At 30.7% G+C, this 12112-nt stretch overlaps 6 protein-coding genes across 6 annotated transcripts; 2 read left to right on the top strand and 4 right to left on the bottom strand.

Annotated features, from left to right (window-relative positions):
- Nucleotides 1-176: 176 nt before the first annotated feature.
- Nucleotides 177-1517, bottom strand: GO595_006945 (HD domain containing protein; the record flags this gene model as incomplete). Its single annotated transcript, XM_067920354.1, has 1 exon — nucleotides 177-1517. The coding sequence occupies one exon, from the start codon at nucleotides 1515-1517 to the stop codon at nucleotides 177-179; it is 1341 nt and encodes a 446-aa protein (XP_067772464.1).
- Nucleotides 1518-1844: 327 nt separating this feature from the next.
- Nucleotides 1845-3443, top strand: GO595_006944 (Phosphoribulokinase / Uridine kinase family protein; the record flags this gene model as incomplete). Its single annotated transcript, XM_067920353.1, has 1 exon — nucleotides 1845-3443. One exon carries the CDS (start codon nucleotides 1845-1847, stop codon nucleotides 3441-3443), a length of 1599 nt encoding a protein of 532 aa, XP_067772463.1.
- A 176-nt stretch (nucleotides 3444-3619) lies between these two features.
- On the bottom strand, nucleotides 3620-4063 carry GO595_006943 (Ubiquitin-conjugating enzyme E2 2; the record flags this gene model as incomplete). Its single annotated transcript, XM_067920352.1, has 1 exon — nucleotides 3620-4063. The coding sequence occupies one exon, from the start codon at nucleotides 4061-4063 to the stop codon at nucleotides 3620-3622; it is 444 nt and encodes a 147-aa protein (XP_067772462.1).
- A 2697-nt stretch (nucleotides 4064-6760) lies between these two features.
- GO595_006942 (U3 small nucleolar ribonucleoprotein IMP3-like) lies at nucleotides 6761-7309 on the bottom strand (the record flags this gene model as incomplete). Its single annotated transcript, XM_067920351.1, has 1 exon — nucleotides 6761-7309. The coding sequence occupies one exon, from the start codon at nucleotides 7307-7309 to the stop codon at nucleotides 6761-6763; it is 549 nt and encodes a 182-aa protein (XP_067772461.1).
- A 2563-nt stretch (nucleotides 7310-9872) lies between these two features.
- On the bottom strand, nucleotides 9873-11213 carry GO595_006941 (tectonic-1; the record flags this gene model as incomplete). The annotated part of the gene is made up of 1 exon (XM_067920350.1): nucleotides 9873-11213. The coding sequence occupies one exon, from the start codon at nucleotides 11211-11213 to the stop codon at nucleotides 9873-9875; it is 1341 nt and encodes a 446-aa protein (XP_067772460.1).
- Nucleotides 11214-11390: 177 nt separating this feature from the next.
- On the top strand, nucleotides 11391-12068 carry GO595_006940 (PH domain containing protein; the record flags this gene model as incomplete). The annotated part of the gene is made up of 1 exon (XM_067920348.1): nucleotides 11391-12068. The coding sequence occupies one exon, from the start codon at nucleotides 11391-11393 to the stop codon at nucleotides 12066-12068; it is 678 nt and encodes a 225-aa protein (XP_067772459.1).
- Nucleotides 12069-12112: the final 44 nt, after the last annotated feature.

The raw sequence follows: 12112 nt of genomic DNA, 5'->3' as shown, positions 1-12112 counted from the left end.
GGAAATACGTATGTTAAACCACTTCGTTTCTAAACGAGTTTACTTGAGTACTGAAGAATTTATAAAATCAAAAATAATTATAATTTTAAGCCCAATTTTTATATTCATAAGCAATATACACCTTACTAAAAAGTTAAACATAAATTTTACTTTATTTTTTATAAATATAAATTTATTTATTTGAAGAAAGGATTTTGTTCAGCCCATTTTTGGAATGCCACTTTTGCAATTGGTACTTCATCTTTATCTGTAACGAAGACTCTCATTGCGTTTTCAGTGAAATGCGCTGGGACAATACACGAAATCTCCTCATCTTTTAAGTAAATAATTTTCTCATTATCCTTTTTCCAAAACAGAATCGACAACAAAGGATGCTTTGTCTTGGACAAACCATACTTAAATCTCATTGACACAACTCTATACTTATCTCTATCACACTCATTCGAACATCTTAAGATATCATCCACAATCGATTCGCGGGACTTCTGAGAATAACGAAAACCATTTTCATCATCCGGTTTTATGCGAATTTCATCAACACAACTATATAGTTTTCGACATAAAATTCGTTCAACAAGTTCTTTCGCTTCTTGGCCAAACATGCCAAGTTCGCATTGATATAATATATCATCATTTAATGATGAAAATAGCTTCGGATCGTTTAAGGATTCCGAAATTTTCGCTTTGTCGCAGATTATTGAGAAGATATCTTGAATCATGCACGAAATCGATTGAACGACTCGATGCTTATAAACACGCAAATGCATGTCATTCATGGTATAAAATAAGGACTCAATGGTTGGGACCTCTGAAATCTTCCATGTCAATTGATCATCGATGACTCGACAATTGAATATAAGTCGTTCATACTCAAACATATGGGAGTTAAGAGATCGACTACTATCACGTGAAAGACGATCGAATTTAACGATATCAATGGCTGTTTTATGATTGACTACAACTTGAGATAACCAATGTGGATATTTTTCATAGATATTGCCATAAATATATTCACAAGCAGCATCAATGACTTCTTTGGAAAAGTTAAGTTGGTATTTGTCAATAATATATCGTAACATTTTGGTTGACATTTCTTTTTGTGACCATGTAGTATCAATTTCTCGGGCAAATGCACGAAAGGCACTCGAAAATGGGCCACATCCGAGACAATGGCAAAGTGCTGCAATGACAACAGCTTGTATATGATTTGGTTCAATTTCTAATTTTGGTTGTACTTCAGAAATATGATTCATAAATTTACAAGCTAAATGACAACAACCTAATGAATGTTCAAAACGTGTATGATTTGCACTTGGATAAACATAAGAAACTGATCCAAGTTGTGTAATCTGTCTAAGTCGTTGAAATTCGCAAGTATCAATAATTTTCCAACAGTAAGATGGGATTGTTAATGGACCATAAATGCAATCTTGTGGAGAATGTGTTATCTTTGACTCGCCCATTCCTTGGAGTACCCCTCTCCGAAACTCAAACCTACAAAACCGAAAAAAACCCATCAAAAATTTTCAATAAGCAAAAAAACGATCAACTTTTACTTTTTGAATTTCATAAAAATTGATAGACCGATCATTTTTATCTTAAAATCTGACCATACAAAATTGAGGGGACCGATGTTTTGGTCCAATTTTCTTGAGTTAAACATACAAATACGATTAATATTTTGTATATTTATATAAAAACAATTAATGTATGTCTAGTTATGCATTGGAGCTATTAATAAAACATAAAGAAATAAAGATATTTCTGTTTTGCATTAAACCTATGTATATCGTTCTATAAACAACACAAAACATTCAATTTAAAAATGAACATTTCACTTTTCTATGGAGCAACAACTTCAGTCTCAGGCATCATTAACTGCCCCATCAATGGAAGTGTTTGACTTTGCCATTGATAAGATCCACGACCCACGTAATGAGAAGATCACTCGTACCCAACTTCTCTCTGAACATGCTGTAAGTTCATTTTTACTCGTATCTCTTTACCAAAAGCTTTATGGTCGTCACCTTAGAATTGAACACTCTCTTGGAGATGGTTTTTATTATATCGATTCCACTGAAGAACCAATTACCGAGCAACAAATTGATGAAATTCGAAAGGAATTCACTCAACTTGTTAACAACGACACTCCTTTAGAGCTTAGCACTATGCCACGAGCAGAACTTATTAAATACTTCAAGTCAATCAAATGTCAAGATAAAGTCGGAGTTTTAAAGGCATGGCAAGATGCTAACATCCCAATCATTCGATGTGGAGAATTCCTTGATTATGTCATTGAACCCATGAGTACCGATAAAAACAGACTTACAATATTCGAAATCCGCAAATATGAACAAGGACTTCTTATGCGGCTTCCAACCATGCTTAATCCAACTTCTATCAAAGAGTACAAAGATCCTAAAGTCCTTCATGAGATGTTTAGTGAGTATGCCGCATGGGCCAAATTAACAAATGTCGATTGTGTTTCCAAACTTAACAATGCAATCTATACTGGCGAAATCATGAAGATCAAATTAGTTGCCGAAGGTCTTCACGAAAAGAAGATCAGCAAAATTGCATCCAAATTATGTAAGAATTTCAACTCAAAGAGAGTTATTACAGTTGCAGGTCCATCATCCTCAAACAAGACAACATTTGCCAAGCGTTTAGAAATCCAATTGAACGTCAATGGATATGAAGCAACAGTTATCGAAATGGACGATTACTTCCAAGACACCTGTAAAATCCCATTCGGAGAGGATGGGCTTCAAGACTTCGAACATATCTCAGCCATGAACCTTGAACTTCTTGGACAAAGAGTTCATGAATTACTAGAAGGTAAATCAATCCCAAGAAGGAAGTTCAACTTCAAACGTGGAGTCGGCGAAGATAATCCTAAGCAAAGGCTAAGGCTTAAGCCAAACGCATTTTTGATTCTTGAAGGAATTCATGGATTAAATCCTGAACTTCTTAAATGCCTTGGAACTAGTAATGTTACACCTATTTATGTCTCTGCTTTGACCCCGTTGAACATTGATTACAACCATAGGTTCCCGACAAGTGATTTAAGATTGATAAGAAGAATTATCCGTGACCATCAATTCCGTGGCCAATCACCTAGGACAACAATTAGAAGATGGACAAGCGTTAGAGTTGGTGAAGAAAGGAATATTTTCCCATATCAAGCAAATGCTCAACTTTTCTTCAATTCTTCAATGGTTTATGAGTTACCAGTTCTTTCGATCTTTGGAAAGGTTTTATTGTCAGAAGCAACAGAACCAAGTAAAGATGAAGATCCAGACTCACCAGAAGCAATTGAAACCACAAATGAAGCAAGAAGATTGCTCGGATTGCTTAACTTCTTCTATCCATTGTCACCAGAAGTTGCACCTCCAACTTCATGCATCAGAGAGTTCATCGGAAACTCTGAATTGAAGTACTAAAAACTCTTTTGAAACAATAGAACTTTCTATTGTAAAGTAAAAAGTGACTGATTTTGATTTTTGTTTATGTGGTCGAACAAACTTAGTCAAAAGAGAAAATAATTAATTTTCAGAACTTTACTTTGTATTTTTTATCGTTTGAAAATGGATGAAATAATTCGTAATTAAAGCTTTACTTATGTTGCATATCTTTGTGTCCACTCGCGTGCTGTGCGGTTGAATGCTTCGCGATCATTTTTATATTGACGTGCAATATCAGGTACAAGTGGATCTTCTGGATTTGCATCATTAAGAAGTGAACAAATTGAAAGAAGAACTTTGCTGATTGTAAGTGCTGGCGCCCATTTGTCTTTCAATATATCTAAGCAAATAGCACCACGTGGGCTAATATTTGGATGATAAACACGTGTCTTAAAGATGATGTGTGGCGGCTTGAATGGGTAATCTGGTGGGAAAGTTATATCAACAAAGAAAACACCTGTTTCATATGGTGTATCTGGGGGACCTAAGATTGTACCTGTCCAGTGGAAAAGATCTTGACCCTCTGGACCTGCACTGCAGTTACATGGAGGATCACGAGAAATTTCTTGAAGTTCCTTCTGTATTCTTCTTAAAGCCATTTGATGAAAATAAAAGTGACAAAATGGCCGAGCAACGTTACACTGAAACGTAGTATTCAAAAATTGAGAAATAATTCGGTTGTAAAATAAATTCGTCCGAAGGCATTTCACTGGGTTTGTTGCTATATTTGAGAGATATCGTTGTCATATTTCAGAATGAAAATGATCGGCATAATTCAAACACGACAATAACAAACTTGGTTAAAACTGAACGATAAGATATATGCAAGATTTTTTACTTATATCAATAGCACATTTAAAGATCGAACCTTGGCACATTTCCATTGAAAATTTTTAAGTTTATTTATTATTAACCATGTGCACATATGATACATTTTAAAATGTTGAAGTAAATTCTTAATCAGTTTTTTTGAATTTAATTTTTTGTTTGATTTAACAATTTCTATATGACCATTTTGAGATGCATAAATAAATGCTGTTTTAAATTATTTAAATAATTTTCAAATATTTTTTAAAAATATGAATTACAAAAATAAATTTCAAATAAAACAAATAAATATCTTTTTTATTAATATCAAATCCTTCTTGTTCAAGAGTAATTTAATTATTTCTTTATTACCTTTTTTAGATGCTACTATTTTTACCATTTGATCTTGATTAAATTATAATTAAAATATATTTTAATTTTAAATAGTAAAATTATTTTCTGACTATATTTTCTTCTGTAGTTAACCTAATATCAACTTCAATTTGTGTTACTTTTTCCTCATTAATACAGACTAAAAAAAAAAATATAACAAAAAAAATATTGTGGCATAAATAGATATAGAAATTCCGGATCGTTGCGATAAAGGGGAAGAATATATAGTAGAAGTTTTAGGTTTTTTCGATTATCATAATATCTGGTGAACGTTTAGTCAGAACGTATGACAATGTCACTTTTTAAAATTGAGAAGTTGAACATTTTTTATTAATGATCCTCGAGCTCTCACTTACGCATTAACGAACAAAACTGGTTGAGGTGAGCTTCGTATTGTCATCAAAAACGAGACATAATAACTTGAATTTCCTGCATGTGAAACATCAGAAAGTTAAACAAAATGAATTTCTTTTGTTTTTGATATCACGTGATACTTTTTCTAAAACCGACAAACCGTTGTCAGATCGATTTGAATGGGGGATAGTGCCCATACAATACAAAATAATATTTGTATAACTTGCAAAAAGTGTAAAAAGGTATTTGCCACTTTTTCATGAAAAAGTGACAAGTGTCATACGTTCTGTTTAGCCAAACATTTTCAAATGAAAAATAATGGAAATTTTGTGCTTTCAACTGGCAATAGTCAAATTGAAGTAGATAAATCAATTCTTAAACAAGGAGGTAATATTAGCGTTGATATTTATTTGATTATTTCAAAATTTATTTAAAAAGTTTGATATTAAAAAACAACATTTCGCAATTGTTTATATTATTTTATCTCGAGTTTTTTGAATCATCTAGAAATGGTGACATTGGAAAGATCAAATTACTTCTTGAACAAGGAGGAGTTGATGTTAATGCTCGAGACATTAATTTATTTTATTTAATATTCATTTTAATAAATTAAGATTTTAAAATAATATTTAGAAATTATTTAATATATTTAATACAGCACTTATAATTGCATCAGATAAAGGTCATGCAGAATTAGTTAAATTCCTACTTAGACAAAAAGGAATTGATATTAATGCGGAAAATATTTATATGTTTTATTTGAAATTTATTTAAATAATTTTATATTTGAAAATAATATTTGGAAATTAATTAAATTATTTTATACAGCACTTATCAGAGCATCTTCAAATGGTCATACAGAAATAGTTAAAATACTTCTTGAACATGAAGGAATTGATATTACTTGTTCTGATATACTTTTAATTTATAAAATATTTATAATTATAATTTTTGATTTGAAAATAATATTTGATGATTATTCAAAATATATGAAAACGCTATTATAAAAGCAATTTATCAAGGGAATACAGAAGTACTTAAATTATTACTACAAAATGAAAAAGTTGATATCAATGCTCGTTATATTATTTAATTTCATTTTTGGTTTATATAAATTTTTTGATATATCAAAATAACATTTATGATTTGTTATGATTATATGAAACAGCGCTTTGTTTTGCTTCTCGCTATAAAAACGTAGAAATTGTAAAAATTATACTTGAGCAAAAAGGGGTTGATGTAAATTGTAGAGCTATTTAATATTTTTATTTTATGTTTATATTAATTTTTTGGAAATTCTAAGTAATTTTTGGAAATTATTTATATTATTTTCAACACCACTTATGAAAGCTTCTTATATTGGTAATAAAGAAATCGTTGAATTACTACTAGAACAGGATGAAATTGATATCTTTGCTCAAGATATATATCAAAATTTTTTAATATTTATTTTATAAAATTAGGATTTGATAAAAATATTTGGAAATTATATAAAATATTTGATACAGCAATTATGTATGCATATGAGAAAGGTAATACAGATATTGTAAACATATTATTAAAATATGAAAAGAAATATATCCCAGAGAAAATGACTTGTGAGCTTTCCAAATATATTGACGAGCTTCAACGTGAAGAACAATATTAAATGATTTTCTTTCCCTAAAATGAAATCCAATAAAAAACCAAATAAATTTTATCATCGCATTTAAGATCTTAAAAAAATTAATCCTTTATTTTTATTATGATAACATGTCAAAATCATCGAATTCTTCATTGTATTCTTTGACGTGAGCCTCGATCTTAGATCCATGAGTCCATTGAATAAAATCTTCCATCTCTTTAGAAACAAGAGTTGCTGGATTGGTTATAACGTCAGGGCCGATGCGAACATGACCTTGACAAACATATTTATCTGCTTCAGATACTCTTTCGCAAAACTTCAAAGAAACAAGAACAACAGGAAGTCTCCTTTTGCAAATGGAGGAAACGTTGATTTTTTCACATTCGGATAATGTTGGAACATTAATTAAACCAAGCTTATATACTCTATCAACAAATCTATTGGTAAGTTCAATCCTAATTGCATTGTCTGGACTCATTTGACGTATGAAATTTACGAAATTCTGGATTTTCCCTACTAGTCTATTATAATTATGGTATTCGTCAGAACTCTTAAGACTGAAACGTGACATAACTTCTCCGACTCTTAGATTGTTTTCTCTTTTCCAGTGGATTAAATTTGTCTTTTTTAAAAGTTTTTGTTCATGAAATTTTAGCTTTCTTCCCATTTTTAATGGCCAAAAACATGTAGGGCACCCCAAAATTTTGGCACATGGTTGAAAAAACCAATGAAATCTTAACTTTTTTAGGATTTTGGTAGATATCCTGTGAAATCAAGAAAAAATATACAAACGAAAATCAATATTTTCTTCTTTTAGATGAATAGATACAATTAAAATTATACTTTCGGATTAATTAACATGTTTAATTATTCTAATTGTATCACTTACGCTTTTAAAAGTCACAATCATGATTTTAATTTTCTTTAAAATATTAATGTATTTAAATGTACCTGCATTAGGAACTATGAAGAAGAATATTTATGTAAAAACTATGAATAAAGTGGTTATCAACAATATGTTTTTTGAATGAAACCCAGGCCAAAGAAAAATGAGCGATGGCCATGAGGGGACAGAGGCATTTGTATTTTTACTTAAAATATTCTTTCAAGCGGGTATCCTTTTTCTTGTTTCAATTGTCGTGGTAATATGCGGAGGTGTTTTTTGGTCAAAAAGTAACATTGGAAACATTAACAACGACTTGCAATCTTTGGTTTCCCTTCCGTTAACGCCTTCCTATGAAAACCCACGTGATATATATATTGTTTCAAATCTAACCAGTCATTCTATTTATGACAATAATAATTTTTCGATTAATTATCCTGTTACTATTTCTACTAGGACTACTATTTCATTCTATATCATACATAATATGTTTGGTTATAGCATTAACATGAGTACTCATGTTGACGAAGAAGAAACTAATATTAAAGTTGATTTTAACACAAATCCGGAAAATATCACAAGTATTGAATTCCGATACTTTAATCAACTTGATCTTGATACATCCATATTTAGAGTTGATGGAGATTATTTTAAAGTTTGGTGCCCATCTTCATCACTCATTACAAAACATTATGGCATTGACCAAAAATGTTTTGCAGGTGAATATCCAATGAAAATTGATGGTAAGTATACTGTTTCTTACATTGGCGAAGGCAAAATCTCTGAGACGCAAAATATTATTGATTTTTATAATTCAACGTTCATTCTGAATAATTACATTGACACTCCACAAGCGTTTCTGTGCGCTGGATTTTCTGGTGAAGCAAGTTCTCCTGCTTGGAAAATAGTAACTATTGTTTTCATTGTGATTTCTTCTCTTGCACTGATAGAGATAATTGCTGTGATTGTGTGCTGCAATATAAAAGTATAACAGCGTATAGCAACACATGTTTAAAATACATTTTCTGTGTTAAGATGAAAGTAATAAAACAAAATGATGAAACGAAAAAATTAAACTTAAAAAGGTTTAAAGATTTAGTGTAATTTTAATGTAACTGATACGTTTCCTTTCCCAAATACCTTCAATAAATCGCTTTTTGTTACATTATTTATTTTTCCAATTCTTGTAAAGTTCCAAGAATTATGATCATAATAAATTACAAATGTTGTTCCGAGGTATAAAATTATGTCGCCAGGACCAGTTGAAAATTGTTCATCATTTGTTGGGAGCTTAGTGCCAATAGGCCCCATTTTTTCCATATTTCCATAATCAGACATTTGAATTGTTAATGGACCCTTTTTCAATAAATCGATTAAAGCAGCAGTTGAAGAATTATCAACTAAGTCAGCATTAAAAGTATGGTCGCCAACAACTATGTCTAAAGTTTGGGATAACATTGAGAAAATGAGGTAATAATTTTGGGAGATATCTTCGATAAAATTTGAATCAGATAACCGAAATCCTGTGATCAATTTTTCAAGTCAACTTACGGTTTTAAAACTGAAATTTATCGAAGATAATTGAATTTTTTGAGTCTATTTTGATCGAAAAAGTAAGATTTTTCAAATTTTTTTATAACAACTTTTTCTCTATTTCAAGCTTTTGACTAAAGAAAACATACTAACATTTTATTTTATGCAATAATTTTCCTTAATTTCAACTGAAATAAGTGAATAAAAGAGGTGTATCTACATAAATCGTTAAATATTTTACAAGGAAAAATTTTGACTCTTTGTGATTATTATGTTTGCTTGAATATTCAATAACATGTTAAGAACATTAAATCATTTGTTCATAAGTTTTTATGAATGCACAAAGATGCAAGACTACAATTCCAAAAACAAAATAATTGGAAAATTAAATTCAATCCAATCATATGCTTTTTTAGATTTATCATTTAAGTGAATAAATAATAAATATGCTTCAACTATAAACATTTTTTACCTATTATTGAAATAAGCGTAAGAAAGTAAGAACCCCATGTAGACAAAAAATAGTTTTTCACAGCTTCTTGCTTTATTTCATCTGCCTCTAGTTTAGGAAACTCTCTATAATATTAATTAGCATAATGTAAATCATTTCTCGATTTATTCTCTACAGATAATAAATAAATATATTATTGTAATACAAATGAATCTTTTATTAAGGCAAACCATAAACTCTGAAATAAATATATAATAAAAAATTTCAAATAAAATTGGACTTTATAATAATATATATTAAATTTAAACCAAAATAATATCAATAAAACATTAAAAATATTTCTAAAAATTCTATTTACAAAACTTAAAAAGGATAAAAAGTATCTCTTGGGATACCTCTAATCTTTGGTAGTGGAGGCAAATACCTTTTTGTTTCTGTATCAGCGATTCTATGGAACGACGCAACGAACACGAAATTCTTTGGGCTTGATGAAGGCGTACATTCTCTAATTACTGAAACTATTCTATTTTGTGGATTATTCACATTTCCAACATACTCATAAAAGAAATAATATTTCATTAACTCAATCGGAGAACTAATTCCAGCACAATTATCTCTCATTTGAACCCAATCGTTCTCATACATTGGGTTCGCAGTTCCAAGTTTCGAAAAATATGAAAAACGAGTGAAATCTATTGTTGGTGGACTTGTATTAGTTCCATATGTACATCCGCCAATAGTTTCGACACCGAAAAGTAAAGGTGTATAATGTACAGATCCTTCTTCACATGTTACACCAAATGGAATTGGAAATGATCCTTTTGTACTTTTTGGCAACAACAATGTGCCATTTTCGACTTGCGCAACAATAATTGGTTGACCATAAGCATATCCAATTTCACCTGATCGTGGAAGTGCATTTGGATTTTGTGATTCGGACTCAAAATGAACATTAACATCTGTAGTATAAACACTTGATGTCGTAGTCGTATCATGTGGAACAATAGTTAGATTAACACTAACAAGATCTAATGTTATACTATTATAGAAAAAGATATAGCTAAGACTTTTGGCATAAAGACCACTTGGTGAATCATATCCAACGATATTATAATTGAGAGGTATATTTTCGGTTGATCGCGGAGACCGTTTAAATTGCGTTTGAATGAAATTTGTTACATCAAGTTGCGATGCAGCGAGATCTGTAACAGTACATGTGGAGACTTGAATTGGTTTGAGGAATTGTATTGGAAGGATACGGGAACATTGTGAGTTGATTAATGTTGAAGTTGGAAGATAAAATATGGTATCATCAGATGTTAATAAACTGTCTCCATAATTATAAGTAGATGATGTTGGAGTAGTTGTAGAGGATGTATCATAAATACTTTCCGGTTCATATTTTACATTAGCTGATGTAGAATAATGAGTGGTAGATTGTGTACTACGATGATCTGAATTTAAACAAAAGATTTCAGAAAAGGCCCATTTGTCAAGTGAACCTTTTGTACTAAATCTGCTACTTGGACATCGATTTAACTTGTCTGAATAAAGTGGATATGAATCATCATTTTGTGTGGAACAATCTTCATCACATGAGCAATTCGCATCACAAACACCATTGTTAATATCGCAAGGGCAGTAACTGTTGGAAATTACAAATTCCTTTGTGAAAATGCTTGTGAATAAAATCACTAAAAACATTTTTTTGCTTTAGATTAAAAACGTTTTTCATTTAGGACACCCCAACAATAGCAGTTTTTGAATAAAGCGTATCGGATATGTAAAATGTATTGTTTTTGATCGTTAAGTGTAAATATAATAACGACAGGAAATTTCAGCGTAAAATGGCGGTTGCTGTTACGGGCTGGTAAATTTGCAATGAAGAAAATGAGTGGTATAATCAAGAAAAAAGGCCGACATGCTATGCAAGGTTATAAAGACAGAGAGTTTGTTGTCGGTGAAGACGGATATTTTCGATATGGTCCCCCTGGAGACAAAAATAAATGGGTAAAAAAAATTAAGTTATCCGATATATCAGAAATTGAACCTTACAACAACCCAGAAATAGCTCATTGTTTTATAATAACCAAGAGAGATGGCCGTATTCTATATTTCGCAGCACAAACAGATCAAGAAAAATGGAATTGGATCACAGGTTTTCGCGAAGCTGTATTAATTAACGTATCGCCAGAATGGTCTCCTGTTAATGAAGTATCATTCTATAATAGTCATCAAAAATTTATAGCGTTGCTCAAATTATCCAAAGTTACAATGACAAACATTTGGAGATGGCGATATTTTTACATTGATGAGTACGAAATAACTTATTTCGCTGATCCAACACTTGGTGAAAAGCTTGGAAGATTCAAAATATCAAATGTAACCAATGTAAAGCAAATCACCAATAAGCATGGACGCGATCTTTTGCTTCAAGTCGATGTTAAGCTTCCTGGAAAGCGCTCATATTTCTTTTCTCATCCCGATACAGATGCTCTTGAAGAATTTTACAAGATTGTGAACATTGAACGTCCGAAAAAGAAAATGAAGTTTTGGTAAGCACATATACATCCTGAATAAATTACTCGGGTTTTTAATATTTA

The sequence above is a fragment of the Histomonas meleagridis genome (assembly GCF_020186115.1).
Source record: "Histomonas meleagridis strain 2922-C6/04-10x chromosome Unknown contig_51, whole genome shotgun sequence".
Classification (NCBI taxonomy): domain Eukaryota; phylum Parabasalia; order Tritrichomonadida; family Dientamoebidae; genus Histomonas; species Histomonas meleagridis.
This window is presented reverse-complemented; position numbering and strand designations above follow the sequence as displayed.